This window comes from Dermacentor albipictus, chromosome 1 (genome assembly GCF_038994185.2).
Source record: "Dermacentor albipictus isolate Rhodes 1998 colony chromosome 1, USDA_Dalb.pri_finalv2, whole genome shotgun sequence".
Taxonomy (NCBI): Eukaryota; Metazoa; Arthropoda; class Arachnida; order Ixodida; family Ixodidae; genus Dermacentor; species Dermacentor albipictus.
The window spans coordinates 109,801,116-109,826,415 of record NC_091821.1 but is presented as its reverse complement, the minus strand read 5'-3'; the positions used below and the strand labels follow the sequence as shown (position 1 = coordinate 109,826,415).

Sequence of the window (25,300 nt, the reverse complement as noted above, 5' to 3'; positions counted from 1 at the left end):
TATATTCCGCGTTAGAGTTGGCGATGCCCTATCCAGGCCATTTATTCAGGAAACTGGTCTACTACAAGGTGGCTTACTTAGTTGCGCTCTCTTTATAGCAAATTTAATTCTCTACGTGCATACATTCCACGTAATATGTTTTATTCTACTTACGTTGATAACGTGCAGATGGGATTCAAGTCCTGTAACCTCGCAGTCTGCGAGCGACAGATTCAGCTCGGCCTCAATATAGTGTCAACATGGAGGTTTGAAAATGTATTCAGGTTAAATCCCCTTAAAAGCTCCTGCGTGCTATTCTCAAGAAAGAGAGGCTATATTCCCGAATCCTGACATACAACTGCATGGACAGCGATTGCCTGTGAACACCGAACGAAAATTTTCTGCCGTAATTTTAGACTCTAAACTAAGTTTCATTCCACACAAAAAATACCTCAAGAACAAATGCCACAAAATAATGAACATCCTTAAAATTCTGTCTCACACAACATGAGGCAGTGACAGGAAATGCTTCATGCATCTATGAGGTCATGCTGCCACTCCAAGCGCCCTAAAAATACTGGACCCTGTTCACCATCTAGGCATCCGCCTGGCGACCGGTGCCGTCAGGACAAGCCCAGTAGAAATTCTCTACACAAAATCAAATGAGTGGTCACTGCATCTCCAGAGGTCGTACTCCAGTTTCTTGTATTTCCTGAAAGTGCACTCTAACAATGAGCACCCCTCCTATTCATTTACAAGTTATGTCTAGTGCCAGCCTGTTTCATAACCTACCTGCAATAAGAGAACATAAGTGAGGAAATTGGTGTTTCAGTCTTTCAAACTCCTCTAATGGCACCAGCAAAGCTGTTACAGCCATAGAAATGGCAAATTGTTGAATACAATACATCATTTGTTTATGTAACAAAACATGCCCAAATGCGCGCATACATATGTACTTTTGAGAGCTTCAGTCGAAGTACACCTTCCCAGAGTTTTACACAGATGTGTCAGTCACAAGCCGGCGTCGCTTACGCGGCGCGGCTGTCGGCCCATCGTTTTCGGAATCCGACGTACTACTTCCTGAAACCAGTATCTTCACAGCAGAGGCTTATGCAAAACTGTCGGCTACTAAACACATTAAGAAATCAAAGCTCAAGAAGGTCATTATATTCAGATTCCTTGTCTTCAAAACTTTACAATCGCTACGAAAACAGAAAAATCCTGTAATAAACAACCTCTCTTTACTGATCTGCAATATGTATGCATCTAACCAACAGGTTGTAATATGTTAGTGTATGAGCACAAGTGTAAAAAGGGTAACGAGCTTGCAGATAAAATGGCAACTTCCATAGCAACAAAACCTAGCAATCCGGCCGTATAACTGTTCCTGCAAGACTTGAAACCATTCCTACACAAAAAACTTAGGAGCTGGCAACTCTTATGGTATGAGCAAACATTGAAGAAGCTCCATGTAATTAAGCCACTTTTGTCACGATCCGTCCAGGTTCGTGAACGAGGGAGAGCTCTAGGCACCCTCCGTTAGACCGCAGCGTGGTGGTGATGAACAATGACTGACCGTCGAGCAGCTGTGCTCGTCGGTGCTTATTGGTGCGGTGACCAATGTTGCCTACCGAGCCTGGCGGGCCTTGGGTTGAAATGCGAGGGTAGTATGGCGAGCAGCTCACCCAACGTCTTAACATGCGGTGTGGTTGGCTTGAGAAGGCCGAACAGGAGACTGAAGACGCGGGTCCCGCAGCTGGCCAGGAAAAGGTCCTGCTGTTTGTCCTCGGGTGTGTCGTTTGCCTGGAAGAACATGTGGACTTGCTCTTCGTAAACTGCACCGGCGGACTCATCTCCCTCGATCTGCTCGAGCCTTCCGTACAGCGGCTTGTCGGCAGCAACGGGTCGGTGTTTCGCTGCTCGCAGCGGCGTGGGACGATCCGTGGGTACTCGTCGCCAGTGTCACGATCCGCCCAGGTTCATGACCGAGGGAGGGCTCGAGGCACCCTCCATTAGACAGACGCTCCGCAGCGTGGTGGTGAACAATGACTGACCGCCGAGCAGCTGTGCTCCTCGGTGTTTATTGGTGCGGTGACCAATGTTGCCTAGCGAGCCTGGCGGGCCAATGAAGATTATGCCCGAGGGGGCGCCATTTGCTTGTTACAGCTTTTAGAGAACTGGCCATTATTAACAAAGTCCCGATAGCTTGAAGTTCTCTTTTGCCGCCTCAGAACAGGGCGTAGATGTGGTACACATTCATACCATTTAACTAGCGCTGAACCTCCCATCTGTGGCAGATGTGGCGAAAGGCTGACCCTACTACACGTCTTGCTGGAGTGCCGTGAAGCAGGATCGGAGCGAAGACGGTACTTTCCTTTGACATACAAACAACGCATCCCCTTACATCCAACAATGTTCTTGGCTCAGAACCTCTGTTTGAAAGCAAGGCAGTGCTTAACTTTATAAATGATGTGCTGCATGTTATTAGCCCGAGAGGCTCGTAGCCCTCCCTCTATCTAGAGGGTATTGCTGCGAGCTTAGTCTTTAGTAGAGCACGTGCCTCCAGACCCTTGGGCTGAAGGGCCTTAGTGAGGCGGTCGTGCTAGTGGAATCGACGCATCTTTTTTTTGTGTTATTTCATTTTAGAATATATTCTGTTGTCATCGCTCACATCACTCGTCCTTGACATTATTTTATTATTTGTATATTTTACGTACCTCACAGGGAATGTTTTAGGCCTCTAGCTATACAGCCTCGCTACGTCTGGCAGTTGTCATTCACTGCATCATCGACTTCCCCACACCATTTCTTGGTGCTGTTCGGCCATCCATGGCCCTTGCGCCAAAAAACCTTATGCTTCATCAAGTCAGTTACGTTAACAAGTTATTGTGTCTATGAGTAAATTCTTCATCTTAGTTATGTGTTAATGTCAGCTTGTTCAGAGCTCCTGATGTGTCTCGCGTCCTGAAAAATAGGCTGCAGAAAAGTCTACATTAATTCCATAAGCGATGGAAACTAATCTGTATATAAATGCTGCGCACGCGAAATCATTGTTTTTCAGACTACGAAACAAGCACTTACGCAGCCCCTGTCAGCGCCTTGGTAATGGTCTTTCAGTATAACTGTCGGTGAAATAAAACTGGTGGTGAAACTTTTAGTAAAGTATCGTAATAAACCTTTAGGGGATTCAAGGTGCAATCAATTACGTGCTCCAGCAGCCACCAAATCGTTGGGACATCTTTTGTGACTCGAAAGCAGCCTTACAACCTCTGCAGCTTGCCCTACACCATGGGTTATGCGAGTAGCTAGCGTACGAAATAAGGCATGCTCAGTGTTGAAGAAGAGTTTATCCTGGACGGACCGGAACAATTTTTTCTTAAACTGCTATGGATTTCCTTTGTAGTTTCGTGCTACAATTCGGGTGGACGACAATTGTTCTCTTTCATGAAATGTATTGTGTACGTGATGTACGTGCTGGTTGCATTTACTTTAATATGAAAACTCGAACAAACATGGCTGTCAAATGACAAGCTATAACCACTATAACCTTCTGTTTCCGTTAAACCAGTCTTTTACACCGGTTGAACCTATGTCGCTGAACAAAGTGTAGTCATTCACTCTAGGCATATTAATGGCTCTGCTGCTTTCTGCTTGTCTTGGCTTCGATTGGGATAGTCAGTGTTCTTGCCATATATTACTGCATATGTTACTGTGCATATAGAACCATCTTGCGTGGGGAGCTTTGATATTCTTGTACCAGTTTCACAGGCTTTTAGTCGACTCCCCCAACGCCATTCTGGCGGTGAATAAAAAAGATTCTGATTTATTCCTCCTGAAGTCGTGAAAGCAGCGCCTTGTCATATAAAGCATTGCTCGATAGTCCTATGCAGGAACCCCTCTATGCTGTTGCGTATGTAACTTATGTTTGCTTGAATTTCTATTCTGCAGGCATACCTACAAACTGGAATCCACTTCACCGTCCGGTCAAACATTCACTGCAGCAACAGAAGCGGAAGTAATTCAAGAGCTGACCGCCGGTAAATGCTTCCACTGTGTTTGCATGTGCTCGGTCTTCATGCCTACCTCCACCCTCATACTCTCTTTTCACTTATTGCTGACATAAGCAGATGGTGCCGGAAAAAAATACAGGCACGGCAAAGCAGCCGCGCGCGCATTCAACCGTATGGTATATTCATGCTCAGCTTTCTTTGTAAGGCGATAAAGTCAACTTTTGTTTTCGTTCTGAACACAGATTTTTTTGCAGAACTGTACCTTGAAGAGCGTACAAAAGTCTGCTGCACAATTTTCTAGTGTAATGTTTTTGTTGTTTATTACACATATGTGACTGTCGTGCTAGATATATATGTGGCTGCGGTCTGAGCTTGACGCCATTCAACAGTAGTGCGGGGTTGTACATCTAGCGCAATAAGGTTATCCATCCTTGAGGGCTGCTTTTAAATGTATGTCGTAGTCATTGCCTCAGAATTCGGCATCCGTGTTTCAAACAGGACATATGGCAGAAAAACTATGTATCAATTGATTATTTTATTTTGGCACGAAATAGTTTGGAACTGTGCGAGAGCACTAGTCTTCCTTTCTTGATCTGCGAGTTTAAAATAAAAGCAAATAATAGCTTTCTCGAAGTCACTTTTTTAGTAAATATATATGTGTAGTTATTTTTCGCATTGTTTGCACTTCTCTTGTTGCAGGTCACAAAGTCACTGAGGATACCATAGTCGCAAGGCCGGAGCTGAAGAAGTGCACCAAAAACTGCAAGTCTGTATGTGAAAAAAATGTCTCGATTTACGCGTAACATACTGACAATGCTCTAATGCACGAGCTTACAAGGCATATTCTTGAAGGTTGAAACGGGCCACTGACACGCGTCTTCGACGAGGAACGAAGCCGGTTTTTGATTAGATTGCCAAAACTCGCCATACGATTACCTTAGTTTGCCTATATTAAAGGTTACGAGAGAAAAAGTGCTTACAGTGGCAGAGATAAGTACAGACCAACCCAAGATTACAAGTTTTTTATTTATTTACGTAATACTGCAGACCTCATGTGGTCCAAGCAGGAAGGGCAGATAACAAGGCATATTTACAAACGCCATGAAGTTATTGCATAGACAAAAGGTTGGATACATGATACAAATGAGCGAAACAAGTCAAAGGAAATACATTGCACATCAATCAGCACATCAAAATTCATTTCTAAGATTTATTTCAAAACTGTCACTTGAGACAATCTGTTCAGGCAGTGCATTCCAATCGTTTGTTGTGCGCGGAAAGTACGAGTATTTAAACAAGTTTGTTTTCGCAAAATATGGTGTTAGGGCATGGGTATGTTGGTGACGGGTTTTTCGTGTAGTGGAAGGTGTAACATAAGGTGAAGAAATTCCAAACTTTCTCTGGATGAGTGAATGAAGAAACGTTAATCGAGCAATTTTCCGTCTTATATGAAGAGGTTTAATTTCGTTGGAGGCCATTAAAGCAGATGGGGAATCAGTTCTCTTGAATTTATTGTAAATGAAGCGCACAGCCCGTCTTTGCACGTTTTCTATTTTTTCTATATCTTTTTTGGTGTACGGGTCCCACACTATAGCCGCATACTCAAGTTTGGGCCGAATAAGAGAGATATAGGCTAATAGCTTAACGTGACTGGGGGCTCCTTTGAGCTTGTGTTTCAAAAATACAAGTTTTTTTAACGCAGATGAACAGACGTAATCAACATGATTGCTCCAGTTAAGCTGTGAATTTATTAAAACGCCTAAATATTTGTATTTTTCGACTTCCGAGATAGTAGTGCCGTAAGCAGAGTAACTAAAGGGGATAGGACGTTTCTTTCTTGTCATGCGCAAAAGCACAGTCTTATCAGAATTGAAGACCGTTCCTGATCTGTCACACCAGGCCACAATTTCTAAACTACTACTGCTAAAAATGTATTATGTATTACTATTAAAAATGTATTATTATTAAAAATGTACTACTAAACAAACAAATCTGACAAATGACTAAACAAGTTGTTAATTTTGGAGAATAAGTTTCACAGGTCACTTATGCAGCTTCTTCTCGAAGAAAGACTGCACGTATTTGTTCAAATAATATGCTATAATAATATGCTGTATGGCAAATAGTGCGTTTCAAAAAAAAAAAAACTAAGACAGAGACTTTATAGCGAAGTTTGGCAGGTTGACTAGCTGGATCATGTGTAGGAGGAAGTGGAGCCGAGAGAATAATGGCCAAAAAATTTTAGAGGGTGGGTGGGGAGCGTTCCGATTTCGTATGACCAGAAATGTTCGCTGCTGGAGCAGGGCCTGCGATTTCAATTAATGTCACGCTCTTCTCTGCTTCTCCCAGCTGGCCGACAACGTTAAGTTGTTCGAGTCGAATCTCCGCGCGAAAAGCCTGGCCACACTCAAGTCCGCCGTGTCGTTCCTCAGGCTGCTCGACAGCTTCCGGGAGGCCTCCGAGAAGGAAGTGCATGCCGTCCTCAAGAGCAGCAAGAACAAGAACATCACGTGCGTGCATACTCAGGATGCCTAACTTGTGGGGGGAGGAAAAGCGCAGAAAAACGGATACATACGTAATGCAAGAGATACGCATGTGTTTTTTGCGCAGTTTAGTGATACTTTTCGGTACCACTATGTAAACTATAACAGCCGACTTTCCAAGCAGCAGCTGCGACAGACCTTGTACTGAAATTCATCCGTATACCTCACGTAAACATTGATGAATTGTGAAGCTCGCCCATAGTGAAGCTCGCCCTCTATATATAGTGGTGCTCTCGCAGGCAGAGAATTCCTTGAGTCCGTGTGTCGATTTCTTTTATAGCGTCATGTGTAAGTGCACGTGTATAGCATAATGTGCAATGGCGTCTCTGTCACTGGCATAACCACGCGCGTCCATTGCTGTTTCCCTCTACCGCAGACCTCAGCTTCTGGACTTGGCAGCGGCGGCGCAGACGATGGCCTCCGTCAAGGCGGCGTTTAGATTTCTTAACTTCAATTCCGAGAGTGACCTTGCTGAGCGCTTCCTCGTTGGCCTTATGGCCACGTCTCATCCAAGTTCCGCCATCATAAATGAGATCCTGGTGAGTCGACTGGCACCGATATAGCACTGGCCTCAGTTCACGTATGCTCTATAACGATTTATGCACGAGAACCAGTTATGGTGCTTCTCGCGTTAATTGGTATCATTTGTTTTCGACGCACACTACGTAATCACTTTGCGATATGATTTATGCAATTATGCTTCTCTGTAGTAAATACATTTAGCATAGTATGGTGTCTTCACTTCCCCTGGCTGTCCGAAGGCCAGCTCGGATAACATTGACTGAGTAAAGCAGGCGCAGATGCACTACACGCGCCGTCGTTCTGCGCACCTAACACTCTCCGGAAACGGTTCTTCGAAAGCGATTCACCAGCTTGTATTCGAAAATGCCAGGAGAAAAGCTTTGTGCACCGTTTGAATTTTATCATTCCGCAGAGCGTCGCCAAGAAGGACATGCGTAACGTGAAAAACAAGGCGTCCGCCGTGGCCACCCTCGGAGCCCTGGTCAACGTGTACTGCAAAGCACACCGGAACTGCGCAAAGAGTGAGGTGCGTCTATTCTCGCTTGTTGCACTTCGATGCCGCCAAGCGTCGACGCAGCGAAGTGCGCGCGCTAGTTGCATGCCATGCATGTCAGCGTACAGGCAGCCTATAGCCGACTGTGACCTCGACCAGCCTCGGTAGAGTGCTCGGTTCCGTGTACGTACCTGAAATGAGCTTCACAAATTGTCCGCTAAAGCACCCAGAAATGTTTTGTACAATTTGTTTCATTAATCAGTACAGCTCTGTTTAGTAAACTCGCAACAAGTTAGAAAGATGCGCCATTAGGAAGTCGCAAAAGGTATCAACGTTACGGCTGTGGACACAATTCTGTAACTTTAGAAATTCGTGGTATAATCAGTTCTGATTAATCACGAGTGTGGTAATTATGCCCAGGAAGAAATGAGGAAAAAGATAGGAAGGCCGGGTTTCAGATTAATAAGGTGTCACCGTGATGTGAATGCGGAAAATAACTCGTTGCGTATTTCATCATGGCGGCTGAAACGGGACAAAGCTTATATTTGCACGGCCCGCCCACGCAGGCAGTAGGCGCGGCACTTAAGTTCCTCGAGGGCCAGCTGCGCCAGTGCAAGGACGAGCACTGCTGGCAGACGTACCTGCGTGGACTGCAGAACGCGGCGCAGCCGTCCACCCTGTCCACGCTCCTCTACGCCATCCGCAATGGAGGCAAGAAGTCCGTCCTCACCGCTCTGCGCGCCCTAAAGAAGATCGGCAGCGAGCACTTCAACGACCAGGTACAGGGCTTTCCTTATCGTATAGTAACGGATGTCCTGTTCGCACCTTCGTGTAACAAAACAAAACAAAAAGTTGCCGGACTCTGGAGGCTTTTTTATGGCGTCGATTCACTTACTGCGAACATCAATTATGAGCCCCCGTTTCCTGGACGCGTAGTCAGCCTGTTGTCACGACTCGCGGTCGCGGACAGGCCAGGAACCCTCCAGGCACAGTGACGAGGCGTCCGACAGAACGAGATAAATTTTTTAAAATTTATCTCTTGCAGCAAGTAGCAGATTCTAGTAAGAGGTCTCGCTAGAATCAGCTGCTTGATGCAAGATGTAAAAAACCTATTCGTTTCTCGCTCCTTCTTTTGCACGTCCCCATCCCTATATGCATGGAAGGTTCTTGACCTGAAAAACATTGAAAGAAAATTAACATTAACGTTCCTGGATAACCATTGAAAGAACTCCATTGCCATAGGAGAACTGCCGGAAACTCTTGTGCAGAAGCTGCTCTGCAGTCTGAAGCAGCATATATTTTTTTTTTCATGCAGCAGCAAACGCGCTGTCCGCAGCGCCATACATTTGCAACCAGGTCATGCAAGTGGGTTACAGAACCATCCATGAGGTTGCTTTCATTGAGTCCGCATTAAATCCCGGCCTTTTCCTTTTTCTTTGTTTTTTTATTTCTTACTTTTTATTCACATTTGCTTCCTCAATCCGCGAATCTCGCCGAAAGCACGCGCAGCGCTATGCGAACGCAAGTGGAGCGGGAAGAGTGCGCCGCAGTTCGCCGGCGTCCGTTGGGAGCTTCGTACGCACGCCTACGACGCTTGAGTGCATATGTGTGTGGGTGTATGAAGGCTCTCGATCCATCGCAGGCACCGCATGCCTCTGGCAATGCAGCGCACGACCGTGGGAGCCGTGGTCCAGTACACGAGTTGACCTGCGACGCAATGGTTCGAATGTTCGGTTTGGGGACGCGCGATCGTGGTTCAATGCCTGGTCGAGTACGTAGAACGTCTTCTTTTATGACATGTAGTACCGTGCCTGAGCCAAAGCGTGACGAACGAACGCTCCATTTTCTAGCTCATAGTGCTTTTCACAGTTAAATTTCTTGAAAAATGTGTATTTAATGGCGAATGGCATATCCGCGAAAGACCATTGTACACTGGCACTTTTCTGTGAGCCGAGAAATGCTTTCATTGGAGGATCATCCGAGAGCTGGACAAGCAAGTATAACCACCAGGCATGCAGAATATGGGCACCTGAAGCTCTTACACAGTCGACAGCAGAGCGGGAGAGTCAAAATTAGAGGTACGCTTATCACGAGGAAAGGGTCGCGCTCGTATACGCGGCAGCACGAGCATATTACGGAGTTTAGGTTTTGGACTGGGTACAAACATATTAACACTGAGACAATGTTCGGAAGATCGTTTCATTTTTTTTTTCGTAGCCCTATAGCGGCTGACGTCGGGGACACGTAGGATAAATGAGTCGCAGTGTCATCTGGCAAGTGCGCAGGGTTCCTATAGATCATTGTGGAATCACCAGGAAGTAGCACAAGCGGCAAAGAGATTTAAGCAAAGCTCAGAAAGCGCGCCAAATAAAGTTATGTAAGTCACATATCCCGGTACTCAGGTCCTGATTCTATAAATCTGTAAATCTAGGCTGCAAATAACCAGTTCGTAAAGAACTTGCAAAGTGCTCCAGCACGCAGCACTGTCGTGATGCACAATTAATTGTTACGAATATTTTATTATTATTCTGCCGTAAATAAAAAGCGTGGACGGACATTTTGCCTATATTGTGTCTTAGCGGTTAGCATGCCTCTTAAATTGCGTGCGTTGACTAAGAACACTTGTACTAAGGGGAATCAGAAATTATTTGCCCCTATGTTTCATGACACAAAATAAGGTACATACAGGTAATTACAAATATATGTTCTATTCTACGTGCCATACACTATTTTTCCACATAGTCCCCACACCGGTTCAAACATTTGCCCCATCACAAATTTGCGATGCCCCTGTGGTAGAATTCGTCCGGCTGACTGTCTTGCATGTCCGGTTGTCATACAAGTCTTCACAGCTTTTTGCGAACTCAGAACACCACCACCTCACACTTCTCGAAGCGAGACACATTTCCCAATACGTGGGCTGCATTCCCCTGTGAATTTCGATGGGCGTTCGTCCCTTGCTTCATAGAAAACGAATTACACTTCATTGCTCGTACGCCGTGGACGTGTGAAGTACGACCGCCATCTTCAACAACACGAAGGGGGACTTAATAAGGGAACTTATATGGATAGATTGCTTGTCAGGAAAGCATACGTAAAATTTACGATGAACAGAGTAGGGTGAAAAGGAAATATGTCAGCGACGGCGTCGCCATCACACTAAAGATCGGAAACATGTCCCAAGTGCAATACGGGTTTCACATGGCACACTTTAGATCGCGATCGAGCGCCATTCGGATCGAATACCTCAGTCGCGATTGGCTTCTTTGCTCAATCTGCGGAAAGAAGCCAGTCGCGGTCGAGAATTTTGATCCAGATCGGGCTCGATCGAGATTGAAAGTGGCTGTGGGACACCGGTGTACACTGTAAAATAACTTACACCCTTACAAGCGAAAAAGGGTGTAAATATGTCTATAACTCGCACCTTTAGGGTGTGATTTGTATAACCGACACCCTAGGGGTGTGAGTTGGACACATTTACACCCTTTTTCGCTTTTAAGGGTGTAAGTTATTTTACAGTGTATATTACCCCTTTCCGGACATCCACACGCTATAGAACAGTATACGCATGAGCAGCCACGGGATCTCGGAGGCGGCGCAATGAACAAGGATGAGTGCTCACGGACACGTACAGTATAAAGCGCGAGACGGCCGTATCGAGAGACAAATTCCGAGAATGTAAAGAATACAGGCGTAAAACGGCACATGAACCAAACGGCAAGAACACTTGAAAAATAGTTATTCGGCATGTCATTCTTTCTTCATCAACTTTTATTCCTTAATGAAAAATATTGAGTCCACTATGAATAAGTTTTCGTCTGTTTTGTCAGAAGGTTGTGTGGGTAAAATTGTAACCAACTGCAAACACAGAGCACTTAAAATGGCCTGCAGGTAACACCGACAATACTTTTATGGACAAAGTATGGCCTGATTTGCCGCGCTGCCCGTGTGCTCTTAAATATATGCATACATCTTTGGCCACAGGTGCTGGACGCGTTGGAGAAAGTGTACGGGCAGGTGGACCGGCGTCACGACTCCACGGCACGTGCTCTAGCCGCCGAGCTGATCTTCTCCAGCTCCAGCCTGCGGCACATCGAGCGCACGCTGGAGCTGCTTCCCAGGGTCGAGGCTCCAGAGCTGGCCACCTTCATTGCCAGCAAGCTGTTCGAACTGGTCGATCGCACGGACCGCGCCAGGTATTGATGCCTTCGCTCACGTTAGTGCGCCACAGCATGCGCGTGTGTGTAGACCACCTTGAGCTCAAACTGGTATTTCTATGCGGCACATGTACTTGTACCGCGGAGTACCGGAAGTTGATAGTTGTCACAATGTGCTGGAAATACAGGGCTTTCAAGTTGACGACATATTTATGCCGTCTACCACTCAGCACGTGGGGCACACATGGTACGAAGAGAGCGATTCCATGCGCGTATATGCAGTAAACCCCCATTAACTTGAAGTTGTAAAAACCTGGACAATTTCGAGATAAGCGGAGTTTCGAGATAAGCGAAATACAAAAATATAAGCCCTAGCTCTGGCCGTGCATAAACCACATGCATGGATGTTTTTCCAAAATAGCGCTAGTACTATTTTCGGTCAATATCGCGTACATCAGCACCGGAGTCGTCCGCGTATATACGGGTAGTGTCTTTACTGGTATACTGTATCAATGCAGCGTGCTTGCCGCAGAGTGAAACCCCGCCGTGGTAGCTTAGCGGCTATGGCATTGCGCTGCTAAGCACGAAGTCACGAGATCAATTAAATCCCGGTCGCGGCAGCCGCATTTCGATTGGACGAAACGCAAGAACGCCCATGTGCTGTGCATTGGGCGCATGTGGTGAATTAAATCGCGAGTCCCCCACGATGGCGTGGCTCATAGTCATATCGTGGTTTTGGCACGTAAAACGCCAGAATTAAATAAAAACATAAATTGGCACAGAGTCAAGACGATTGACCCTAACCATATATTTGAAGCCAGTCATCCAAGCATAACCATTTTCAGACATCCCAAAAGCTGACGCTGCTGTATACTTTCTGCATCGTATTGAATTCCATGCAATTTCACTTCGAAAATCAAAACTATGGAAGAGCGCAATTGTCACCCCTTTAACAGGTGCCTACAAGTGACGCGGAATTTACGCCTCCCCGTCGCGCAGCATGAAGCAAGCGTCCCTATCAAGCCACGATCTCGCCTAAACGCAGAGGGCTTGCATGCTGGCTTATTTTGGACGCAGCGCGAAGGCTGAACGCGCCTGCTCCAAAGTGCCGATCAGCTTGCCCAAGATCACAATTAATACGCTGCGACCACATTGATGCGTCACTGGCAGCGTCCTAAATGAGAGGGACGAAAAAAATCTCGCCGCTACCGCGTGAGGCCTCAACAAAGTGCGCGCGAACGGTGAAAGAAATAAGGGAGAAAGATAACGCAGCTCGGCGCGGCGTCTGCCTCGACTTAGGAACTGCCGCGTTGCCTTTTGCCTGGTAATTTAGGACTCGAAATTTCGAGATATCCGGAGTCCTGCACAAAAGCGTTTCGCGATAAGGTGAAAAATCCCATGGGTGGAAAACACGGCCCGAATGAAATTTCGACTCAACCGATATTTCGAGAGACTGGAGCTCGAGTTATTGAGGGTTGACTGAGTATTATAGTAAGCGCGTCGCCTCCACCATTTATGCTCACTTTAAATTGGTAACTGTGCCTAGAATCAATCTAGCTTTACTCTTTAACGATGCTCTAGAATTCATGCTTCACTGCGTTCCGCAGTCAATGCGTGAAGGCGGCGCTGGAGAATGAGTGGGCGCTGTTACTCCACACACCTACCCCACAAGTGTGCCTATTCGCACTAAAGATTTCATTTGTCTCATCTTGAACGCTTGCCATCTAAAGTACAAGTAAATGACAGTTACAAGATGTACTGTACCAGTCAGACACCAGCACGGAAGATGACCGACCGGCGCCTAAACGATGCGGCCGAGGATATTCCACGACGTGACCCGTCCTCAGGGCGATTTCAGAGCTTCTGCATGCCGTATAATGGGCCGTGTTTCAACACTGCGCCATGTTTTTTTCTCCAGTACGCCTATTAGTTCAGGTAACACGGTAGTGCAGAGAGAAAATCAGACTGCATAACGGTGACGCGGCGCCGTCTGCATGGGCCGTCGAGATTAAGGCTAATCATCGTTGACGAGCCCGGTGGTCTATACTGTTGAACGGGATGTCCGTGAAGTTCCGCTTTACGTGATAAAAGCCAGGTGTCATACTTGGCTCGAAGTCCACTCAAACCATCGCTCGCTTTGTTCGGCGAACATTGTGCTGCCAGCCATTAGAAAAAATGTTGTTGGAAATCCATTTATTTTCCATCGATATTTCATTGTACCATCAACAGAGAAATTGTGGAAATTCCATGGGTATTTCATGGAGGATTTGTTGAAAAGTCATGGAAAAGTGACCACCGTGAATCCATTGTATATCTATTGGAGAATTATTGTGCTGTTTTTTTCATGCGGTCTTCATTTATTTTCTTTGCGTTGTTTTTTCATGGGATCTTCATTGCACCGTTTTTCCATTGAGTTGTTATTGTATTGCGCTGTATCTTCAGAAAGTTGTCATTGCATTTAGTCCTCAATGCAATGACTTCATGTCAGATAATGCTTACTGAGGCTGAATATGAGGTGCAGCCAACAGTAACAAACAAGAAGGCAAATGAAAAGGCATGGTCTTACTTCATTTTATTTATCGCGAAAGAAGCAAGGATAGGCTGTTCTTGATGTACAGAACACTGGCTCCCGGAAGCTGAGCAGGTGTATCCTTAAAAACATATAAGTAAATGAGACAATCTGCAGCTTTAGCAAATTAAATTATAATTCAGTAATGCTCCACTTCCCCGTGGAAGCATTATTGTCTCAGTAAACATGCAGCTGCGAGTCAGCGCTAGGGCGTAGCCTTAGCTGTTTGATTCGCATTCGTCGCGCGCCGTCTGTTCACAAAGAGTTATCGCTATCTGGATTTGTTTACCTATACGTTAGCCTAAAAGCGAAGATTCTGCTTCTATTTATATTCCTACCCGCCTTCTGGACCGCTCAGTAGGTTTTATTTCATTTTCTTGGTGGTGTTTGACTCCAAGTAGCAGGGGGGCTATGAGAAGCAAGCGAAGAGCACCGGATTTCGACCATGGACCTTGGGTTTTTTTCACTTGCGCTCAAAGCTCTATACACAATTTTTCTTTTGATTCAGCCTTCATTACAATGCAACAGTAGAGGCTCAGATGGTTTAAAGTAGAAGGAGATGGAAAGCTTTGCTGGTTGAAACTAATTTGTGGCTTGAAAATGACTTGAAACGCACTTGAAAGAGCCCGTTTCTCACTTGTTCTCTCCGCGTCGCCATTTCCTGCTGTAATTTCGAAGCCATGGATCAATTCCAACTAGCTCAACTTCTCATTCGCTTGCAGCACAATTCTAGTGCAATGGTCTCTTTAAAACATTCTAATTTTATTCCCACTAACACAGTCAGTTTCACTATCGATCGTACGTCATCTCTGTTCGGAAGGTACTCCCGCCTGCGTCGTCACTTCGCGCCGCAATTTCCCAGCCATGGACTAAAACAGCTATTTTATGCGCAGGTCATTTGCCGGCAAGGTGCTCAACAATAGTACCTTTGGAAATTATTACAACTTGGCCCATTCTGGTTCATCTGCCACGTTCACCAAATACCTGGCCAGTAAGTCTCGGGTCGCCCCACGATTGCACCGTGCTTCCGCGTCCGATATTCGTGAGTTCAAAACAGTGGTGACGCCTTTTTATTTTCTCGCAGAAGGCGAAGACCTGAACTCCACCTATGCAGTCAACATGGAGCTCATACCTGGTGGACTGCTCAAGGAGAGCTCCTTGGACTTCAATCTTGAGACTGCCGACGAAACCCTCAACTTAATTTCGGTAAGCAGCACTTTAACTGGACATTAAATAATATTTTTTACTATAGTCTTTCTATTGTGCTTTTCAAAGCCGTTAGGACATGGAACGTGAAGATGGGTGAACGTGAAGACACAGCTATGCTCAGGGATCAGCACCCCTCACCAGACCGTGAAAACACTAAACTTGAATTCGGGCAGAACTGGCCCGGCGCTGTCCTTTGTTCTTCGTGACTTCTTGTCGGTCTTTGTGGTGGCAAAGTCTGCCAATCAGAAGCACCCCTGTCCATACCCGCAGCCCTGCATTATATTTTTGCCTCGACAACGATCCCTTTCTCTTGCACGATGGAACTGTTGCGACAGCGCAAAGTCGATGCGCTTTTTCTTATGGAGTTATGGTGTTTTGCGTTTCAAGGCAACTCGCGGGCTATGAAGAACGTCGTAGTGGAGGTTTCCGGATTAATTTCGGCCATCGGGAATTTTTCAACGAGCACCCAAAGCACGGTACACGAGCATCTTTTCATTCCATCCAAATCGGACTTTCTTTTCACATGTTCCTCGTGCCTGACGCTGAGGATAAGGGCAGTATATTCTTTCTTGGACTACAAAACGTTTATGAGGTAACTTTATGTGCCGCCTAATGTAGTCGCGCTGCGACGCGGCATTATTTAGAGGCCTCTAGACGTCGGCCGGAAGACGCCGTAGCATGCTAGCATATTCTGAGCAAGGTTACTATACTGCAGTGTTATACAAGTCGGCACAAGCGCTGGGTTCAAAAGGCGACGACTGCAAGCAGCACAATTCCTTCAATTCGAAAAACGGCGTTACAATCGCACTAAACGTGGATATAACTTAATTCAATTGTTATTTATTGTGATCTTTGCATCGGTATTGCGTCGCGAAAATTTTTTGCGTTTCATACCTGCGCCAGCAAAAGAAGGACCGCGTTGTGCAAATATTTGGACACTGAATAGTAACTGAATTAACACGCACAACTGCGCGGCTCATTCCTGTGCTGCTAAATGTTGACCGTGCCGAAGTGGTGCTTTGATCTCGCACTTAATACTCCGCACGTAGCATAATTAATTAAGCATCTCAGTTTTTATTTGCTGTTGAATTCATATATATACTTTTTATGTCTACCATCACCGCGAACCTCACCCTAATTAAGTTCTCAAAGACAAGCTAAGGGTTTGGCAAATATCTCCCCATAAAAACGGCAAGAATATCATGTGACATGTGAATAAAAGTTACAGGTGTTGCACGGAAATATATTTGTCTGTCCTGGCTCGAAGGGACGCATGGTGACTAATGCTCTCCATGCGTTGGGAGGAAAAGTGTCTGGTATGTAGGATCATTGAGAAGTTTTTGTGCTTGCGCGTCGTCTCAGAGTCCCTCAGTGAAGTGACGTGCGAAACGTGTATACTATGCACACACAGACTCGAAGTGCAAGTGTTTGCGCATGGCTCGTGCTCTTCTTGCAGGTGGGCCTGTTCGCGGGCGGCCTGGACAGTGTAGCTGGCGGAGGCGATGAGTCCGGTGGCTCGGAGGAGGAAGAGGCCATGGCCGGCATGCGGCTCAGCTTGCTCGGTTACGAGCTGCGGCCGTACGTCTTCTTCGTGGGCACCTCGGAGCTCATGAGCCACGTGTGGTCCGGAACTGGCAGCGAGCCCACGCCGGCGCTACAGGTACTTCTTCGGATTACCCGCTCAGGGGCTGGCTATTTCACATATGGAGTCGTGTTCGTCGCAAAGGGCGCTTCAGCGAGGAGCCGGTGACGTTAAAAAGAAAATGCCAATTTGGCCCTGAGAAATATGTTATCGGCCACATAAGTTATCGTCCCCACCTATGTACAATCTTGGTCAAAAGTACGCGGGCAAACGTGTGCGTTTAGCTATAGCTGCCACAGAGTAGCACATTGGGGAGCGCAGCTCCGAACCTTTCGGCCGTGCGAGTAAAGCTGGTGCCGCAAAGGGCCGATGTGAATTTGCTGGAAGATTCGCCGGTCGTGCATGAAGTAGAACGAATTCCTTGACGAATTCTCTACGTCACGAACGTGCGTCAGTGCATCGTAGTTGAAACTGGTTAATCCTTCCAGCTAGCTGGTTTTTGTCGTGTACCGTTCTCGGCCTTGAGATGCTGCTATTTTCTACGGGGTCAGTATCATTTTGCCTTTTGCTGTATTCTGGAGGAAAAGAATTAGCGAAGTGTTCCACGTATGCGACCTACGTGAGCTGCGCGCTCGTTCCGCTGAAAGCCAAAACTAACCGGCCGTGCTGACCACCGCTACCGTTTTTCGGCCAAGCCGTCACGACGCCGTCGCGTGTGCTGCGCTGCTCCGACGAAAGGCGAACCGCGATGAGAAAGCTTCGAGGAATGTGGCCGCGGGCAGCGGAGTGGTTGAACGCGCGGTCAAAGTCACGTTATTGTTGGCTCCGTTCACGCACGAACCGCGACCAACAATTTCCACCGACAGGAAGGCGAAAGTATGCGCACCTCGAGGCTGAAATTTTGTTTTCCAGAGTGATAAAGGCACCTCGGCGCTTTCTCACGCTGGTCCGCAGCACGCGACAGAAATCGCTAATCAGAAAACCAGTTTGACGTTAACCAATCGTTTTACCGTTAGCAGTCCTTGAAGTGTACTATAGCTGCAGCACGGTAACAATGCAATTGCGAACATGCATATTATACTATGGTGGACTAAATTTCCTCTAATAGTCTGAATCAAGAATGAGGCTGACAGATGAAGTAGCACACTGTTTGTATAAAGGTTATAAACAGGGATAATGTGCCTCAGAAGGCTGGCCAACGTTTCGATAGGAGGGCTTATCTTCGTTTGATGAAGATAGGTCATCCTATTGAAACGTTGGCCAGCCTTTCTGAGGCACCTTATCCTTGCATAGTCAGGTTGCTTAGAAGGAAAGAATGCATGCATGCCCTTGATTAATACAAGAAAAAAGAAATAAAGAATGACGTACTAACGCTTTGGAACCATTACCGATGGCATGCTTACAATGAAGAGGGCAATAGTCAATGTGGCTCCTTGCCCTGCTCATTGCAAGAAAAAACATCGGAAGAGTTCCAAAATACCTACGTTAATCCTTTTCCAGCGGCAGCATTGCTTTCGTTTATACGTTTCTCCAGTTTCGTAAAAAAAAAAAACTTTTGGAAGCAGTTTCAAGCGCACTAGAGAGAAAGTGAAACAAGGTATAAGCTGACTGACAATTGCGACCATGTTGCAGGGCAACCTCCTGATGATGGACCATCACCAGTTCGTGGCCCTGCTCAACGGCCTTGTCTTGGAACTGAAGCTTCAGGGAGTCATTTCTTTGGACATGACTGGCTCCATACAAATATCCCTGTGGAACAGGAACTCCCACTCTGTGGTTAAGACCAGGTGCGCCCAATCATCCTGATGCGTTTCGCGAATGGTTTGCATGCTCATTTTTTTTTCTATGGAATATACGCGCAGTTCTGCTACGTAGCTGTTACAAGAAGAAAAAAAAAGTGCTTTGTTCTCTTTTGTTTGGTTCTAAGATAAGGGTATTTATCCGGAGGTTTCTTTTCATATTCAACCATGTGAGGATCGTTGCGCAGTCTCACAGGGGAAAAGCGTTCCTTAAATATGAAGCAAATTTAGCCTGGCTATGCATTTGGTTCGTATTGTGCCCTGTATTACGTTGAAAATCTGAGAGGAAACTGTAGACGAAAAGGAACTGTGAGAAAACTGCGTCAAATCTTCCACCTTGTTTATTTTTTTTTTGCTGCCTCACGATAATGACGTCATTGGCGACGTGCTACCCAACGCTTCCCAGATGTCACTTGGGAAGGTCGCAACAGCAAAGTCATGATAGTTGACTAACAGCAGGTGGATTATAGGAGGGCTGCTGCCAAGCGATCAGCGACGCTTGTATAGTATAGCGTTCCCCATATCCGTCGCTGCGTGCTTTGTCACGAAAGGATTCACTCATTTGAGTTGCGTCACGGCTCTGAGTTTCCAGGCTTTGTTTTCTCTGAGAAGCGTTGATCGAGACTTCAACGAAACACGCGGAACATAGGTAGGAGTTTTTCACCACATTGACGTCAATGTCAAGTTTGTTACCGCCACTTTCGCATAGGTGATTAGCCAATCTGTTTTTTCCAAGCGCATCATGTAAATACATGCCTGAATTCAAAACGTGAGTCCTATTTGTGTTACTGTTTGTGCTACAAATAAGACGCAGTGTTTATTGAAACGTTTAAAACCACTTCAGCTTCCTTTAATTACGTCGGTTACGAAACTCGACGTAGGTGTAATACTTCAGAAACAGGTACTTTGATTGCCCAAAAGTTTGTTGCATGAAGTGTCGCGTCACATCTGGAAGACACAAAAGAGCATAATGATTCGAAGTCTCAAAATTTGTTTTTCTGGTGCCCATATTATGGTGTTGCACGTCAGATGACTCAGAAAAATTTAGGGCAGGAGACGACCGGATCATGACCTAATGTCTCGTAGCTGGTATGTTTAAAGTGTTCCCTTAAGCAGGGTGGCCCACGTAACTTTAGCCAAACCTTAAAAATATGCTAATGCCACGTAGCTCAACAGAACCGAGGAAAGGTTGTTTGCCGTCACTTGGGGATACTCAGATTATATTTTTTCATATTGCCTAATTAGATAATTAGTCTTAATGAATTAATAAACTTCTCAGATATTGTAATTAGATGAAAAGTGTCAATGAGAAAATTGTAGAGCGCCATGAAAAACACCCGATACAGCTTTTTGTTGCTCAATACGTGCTACATAAAAGTGTTCTTCCGAGCGTGAAAGAAGCCCGCGAATACACGCTAAGTGTCTCGATCGGCCAGTCGCGAGGCAATTTTGCGTGCATTTGGGGGCTTTTTTCACGCTCGGAAAAAAACAATTTAGTGTAGGACGTATTGAGCAATAGAAAACTGCATCAGGGGTTTCTTATGTTGCTCTACAATTTTCTCATTGACACTTTTAATCTAAATCTAATATTTGAGAAGCTGATTAATTCATTAAGGCTAATTATCTAAATAGGCGGGATGAAAAAATAATAATCTGAGTGTCTCCAAGTGACGGCAAACAACATTACTTTGGTTCTGTCCAGCTACGTGGCATTCGCATATTTTTTTAAACTCTGTCTAAAGTTAGCTGGGACACCGTGTATGCAGAAACACGGCAGAAAAGTCGAGTTCCGCTGTTCTGTTGATTTGACTTCAACTTCTGAGGAATGATCTTGAAACTTCAGCATGCAGCACATTTATTAACTGGAAACGTCTCGTTATGATGGTCCCTGCGAAAGCCCCGGTATATGTAGACGATCGTGCAAGACAGACGTGCACTGAAAACTCGTTCGGCATGGCCTGCGTGCACGAAGAACTTTTCTGTTCGACCAGCCGGCGTTTGAACTCTAGCTGCGGTCGGTCACGTCTCCTGGACCTCTTTGTCGTCACAGCTGCAGTCGCCCCGAAAGCCTCATCGTGGCTTGGCTTTCATCGGTCTCGTACGCATTTCGTCGCGTACTCGCGCGCGTTTTCTGCAACAGGCTCGATTTCGTCAATAGACAAAATTAATGTGGTTTTAATGTCGGCGATGCCACACGGTACTGTGAAACGACACATTCTGAAAAAGCGTCTGACAGACGGCTGCTTGTTAGCACTTGCACACATACTTGAGCGCAGTGAGGGTTTTTGGCTTGATAGCTGGTGTTTCTGTGTTCGTAATCTGAACGCCAGAGCGTTGCTGAGAAGTATTCCATACTCAAAATTTGATGTTCTAAGCAATCTTGTTTTTCTGTATAGTAACCTTTAGCTCCTCTCGAGAAAATTTAATTTCGGTTCTGATGAAACAAAAGTTTGAGTTAACTGATCTTTAGTTTAAGAAAGCCGAGCGTGTAAGCGGCCCCTTCACGTTCACTAGGATTTTCATTCATGAAGCATTTTCAGAGCCCCCTCTCCAGGACGCGTTGCCAATCTTGGTCATACTGTAGAAGTTGTAAAGCGCCGTCCAGGGAGCTTTCTACCGCAATAATACTTAAAATGGTTTATTAGTAGCCAGATAAAAGCAAGCGAAATATGTCAACAGAAACTGTGCGATGAGACGCGCTACCCTCCCGGCTGCAGAGGCCCTCTCCCGTTGCCCATACCAATGCCCGCAAGCGGTATTCCGGCCACTATCGGAGGCGAGGTCACACTTCCTTCTCTTCAGTGACGACCCCCGCGACGCGACTACTTTCTTGCTACGCGACACATTTTCAGCGGCAGTTTTGAACGATCCGCGTTGAACACCCGATTGTTTCCGCAGCTGCTGGCTATTTGTCGCTGCGACATGCGCTTGACGCGGTAGACCATGCGTGCAACATCGTCTCGCTGGCGAAGCGAGTCGCTCCTCCATGAAGAAGGTCGCGCGGGATTTCTTTTACATTTTCAGCAGTTTTCGCGGTGTGCGTCGAGTTCCCCAAAGCCTTTTGAGGGGCTCGTTAAACTAGTCGTAGTTAAACACCACATTCCACTTACTGAATTTTTCCTTGCTTCACTGCAGCGGCGCGGCCGTCATCCAGGCGTCGGCATCGCTCAACAGCGACGCAGCCTCCAGCCACGTTCAGCTGAACGTGGCCGGGGACACGCACCTCGAGTTCGTCACCGACCTCGACTTCTACGAGAAGCCCTACAAGATGTGCATCCAGATGACGCAACCAGGCGTCGTCCTTAGGTGCGTGCACAGCCTGTCGTCGCCGTGACCGAGTACCGAATCTGAACCGGCCGAAAATGCAATATTTTCACGAGCTCAGCATTGATCGAACATAGCGGACTGTACCTGTGAGAAAAGAAACTGTAGGGTTCGGACGATCGTGCGCCCGATTTCCAGTTCCTTGTATAGGTTCTCCTCGGCTTCCCGGCAATTATCTGTTATTCTAACAAACAAGAGAAAGAAATATGGGGGGAAAATAAGAAGGGAAATGGAAAAAAAGGGAAAAAAAGCAGATACTTCGTGACGCACTCCCCGTTTACATGTAGGCCATTATTCCGCTGCAATGACAAGTGAATGGAACGCTAAATTATAGTCTATTGGATTGAATTGCCGAATAAAAAAAGGAGCACGAATTTGAATAATTTATAGTAGAGCAAGCTCGGTACAAGTTACACAACTCACCGAGGAGCTATGTTTGCTGCGTGGTATACCTTCGTTCAAACAAGGAGCGGTTCTCGTTCTTCAGTTACTAAATTTTCTCCTCGCTGCTATACACGGCAGGGCTGCAAAGATCGAATCATGCCGGGTATATTCTATGTTTCATATTTCTTCTCGTATTACCATAATTGAACAAATTTTGGACAGAATACGTTGTTATAGACAAGTTAAAGTTAATTTGCGTGCATTCTTGAGCACATTTCGCGTCTGTTTGCTGTTCTTATTTTACTTATTTATTTACTTGCATTTTTTCACTGCTTAATCGTGTGCAGCGTCGTGGGTTTCAAAATAACGAAGAATATTTTTTGGGGGCACTTTTCACGGTGCTATAGGGAAAGTATAATTCTTAGTGATCGTCGCTCCAATGCGCAGAAGTCTGACTGATTCACGTGGCAGGAAGCCAGTCAGTACACGCTTCAATATCAACGGCTGCTCAGGACCGATGGCTGTGTTTTTGTTGCGTTTTGTCTATTCCGCTTCATGACTTAAGCACGATCGAAACACGTAGCAGTGCTAAGAGCGCATAGTGGAAAACAGAGGCATTAAATTTATCCCTAGTTTTGCGTGCCGAGAGTACTTCCCCTTTGGTGGACGAGTACAAAAAGTGATCACGCAGGATTTGTAGCCGGAATCACGTAACCATACTTGATCTGCCAGGCTCAGGAGCATTTATTAGTGATTATTACCGCGCGAACGCGCTCGTGCCACTGTTCTCGCGTTCGACGTTGTCATTAATTAATTCAGTAACACAAAGACGTAACCAACTTTACAGCAAATTACAGCGAAGCTCTTGAGGGCTATAGTTCCCCAGGATCGTGTCCGTGTGTCTACACAAAACTATCAAGGTTGGCTCCAGCGTCGTCTTCCACAGCTGGATCGTTGGCGCCCCTCGGCGCTACCGCGCCAACGCGCTCGTGCCACTGTTCCCGCGTTCGTCGTCGTCATTAATTAATTAATTACAGCGAAACTATTAAAGGCTAGTTCCCCCAGGATCGTGTCCGTGGGTAGACATAAAGCTTCCCATACGTGGGCCGATCCCGAAGATAGTGCAATGCGGGGACTACCCGCGGCGGAGGTGCAGTCCGCCATTAAGAGGCCTATACATTCACAGCTTCGCTACTCTTCCTTCTTCACAGAGTGGAAGGGCACTGAGTTTTCTTTTTTTCGAATTTAGTTGCTATGCTTGCAAACCTGCCTGACAACCGATCTTCTTTCAATGTTGAAAGTCATACTTGCCGATAAACGGACACACAGAGAGATAGAAACACTGACGACGGTATATCATTCAAACACTGGCATAAACACTGACAGAAGCGCTTACGATAATAGACAGAAACAGTGTGTGTGTCCATATAGTGTGTGTGTCTGTGTGTCCATTTAGCTGCAAATATATCTTTCAGCAAATACCAAATAGGCCAAGAGGCAGTCTTCGCAATATGGTTGTGTTTTCTGGAGCCACATTTACACGTCAAGTTATTTCATGTTTCCACGCAAAGCCAAGGAGCATCGAATTTTCTGCGTGGGGAATCCAACTTTCTTATCGCAAAACACTGTTCTCTGCTTTGTCCTTCAATTATTTATTTCTTTTTTCAGGCACAACATCAGGAAATACGAGAGCGTGACGGGTCGCAAGCATCTTGTGCGCAGGCTCAAGAGGAGATCTCAAAATATAAGCGGGAAGTCGTATGCATTTCACAACAAGAACAGCGAGTATTGCTCTGTCATGCTCGCCGATGTATGAATGTCGCTTAGGCACTACATGCTTATGAAATTGTCATCTAAAAAAATTAATAAAAGTTGTTTTCACATGTGTCCGCCTGGTGTGCATGATTGCATAGTTCTTGCTGCACCGGTCAAGTGTATACGTTTTCAAAACAAATAATAGTAATGTCCCTCTGCCATTATATCGATTACATTGTCGTTGCCAACAGGCGGTGGCGAGGAAGATAGCAAAATGTGGAAAAAAAGCTATGTCAATTTAAATCTTCCCTCCGCTAGAAATGTGCTCAGTTTCAGTGCTTTTATGTTTCAACCTTTTATTTTTTATTTCAAGACGGGTTGTAGTTACAACGTATACCCTGAGATATACGTTAATTTGCAACCTGATAATATTTGTTTCGAATAAAAGTAAAGCAAAAATAATAGCTCGGGAAGTATTTGAGAGCGCTGGAAGTGACAGAAATCGGAAATGTACAAAGTATGCGCCTTGCTCCTAGCTCGCAACTTCTGTAATTTTGACCACACAAATTAGACGCACTTCATATTAGAAGCACACAATCATCAAAACTAAACGCACTACTGAGCATGTGCCGATGTTTGGCAAATCGTTAAGGCAGCGTATAGACGTCGGATCGAAAAATTATGCAGCCCTATACAGCAGTTTCAGTGTCTTCAGTGCTGCTGTGATTTAAAAATTATGTTGCCGAGTCAACCAAAGTGCAAATCTTGTGTTGTTTGATGAGGCGCTAGGAGCACTGGAGGATACAGTTTCGACGATACCTACTGCCGAAGCTTTACTTCTTTAGACTCCCCTGTGTACCAAATATTGTAAAATCTGACCGATAGAAGTGCCGTCGTCATTTCATGCGGCGCAATGGTGTTATTAGTGGAATAATTCCAATCGCAACGCGCCGAAAACTGTCGATCAAATTAAT

General features: G+C 45.8%; 1 protein-coding gene across 2 annotated transcripts in view; it reads left to right on the top strand.

Moving 5' to 3' along the window:
• Mtp (microsomal triacylglycerol transfer protein) overlaps nucleotides 1–24,457 on the top strand; it is a 64,912-nt gene extending 40,455 nt beyond the window's left edge. For both annotated transcript variants that reach the window (XM_065439427.2, XM_065439428.1), the window contains 13 exons: nucleotides 3,928–4,016; nucleotides 4,689–4,759; nucleotides 6,339–6,499; nucleotides 6,909–7,071; nucleotides 7,467–7,580; nucleotides 8,114–8,326; nucleotides 11,532–11,743; nucleotides 15,167–15,264; nucleotides 15,358–15,479; nucleotides 16,939–17,142; nucleotides 18,697–18,851; nucleotides 21,999–22,169; nucleotides 24,240–24,457. In XM_065439427.2, coding sequence (XP_065295499.1) covers nucleotides 3,928–4,016; nucleotides 4,689–4,759; nucleotides 6,339–6,499; nucleotides 6,909–7,071; nucleotides 7,467–7,580; nucleotides 8,114–8,326; nucleotides 11,532–11,743; nucleotides 15,167–15,264; nucleotides 15,358–15,479; nucleotides 16,939–17,142; nucleotides 18,697–18,851; nucleotides 21,999–22,169; nucleotides 24,240–24,387 — 1,921 coding nt within the window. In that variant the 3' untranslated portion in view covers nucleotides 24,388–24,457. The remainder of the gene's footprint in view (nucleotides 1–3,927; nucleotides 4,017–4,688; nucleotides 4,760–6,338; nucleotides 6,500–6,908; nucleotides 7,072–7,466; nucleotides 7,581–8,113; nucleotides 8,327–11,531; nucleotides 11,744–15,166; nucleotides 15,265–15,357; nucleotides 15,480–16,938; nucleotides 17,143–18,696; nucleotides 18,852–21,998; nucleotides 22,170–24,239) is intronic.
• Nucleotides 24,458–25,300: the final 843 nt, after the last annotated feature.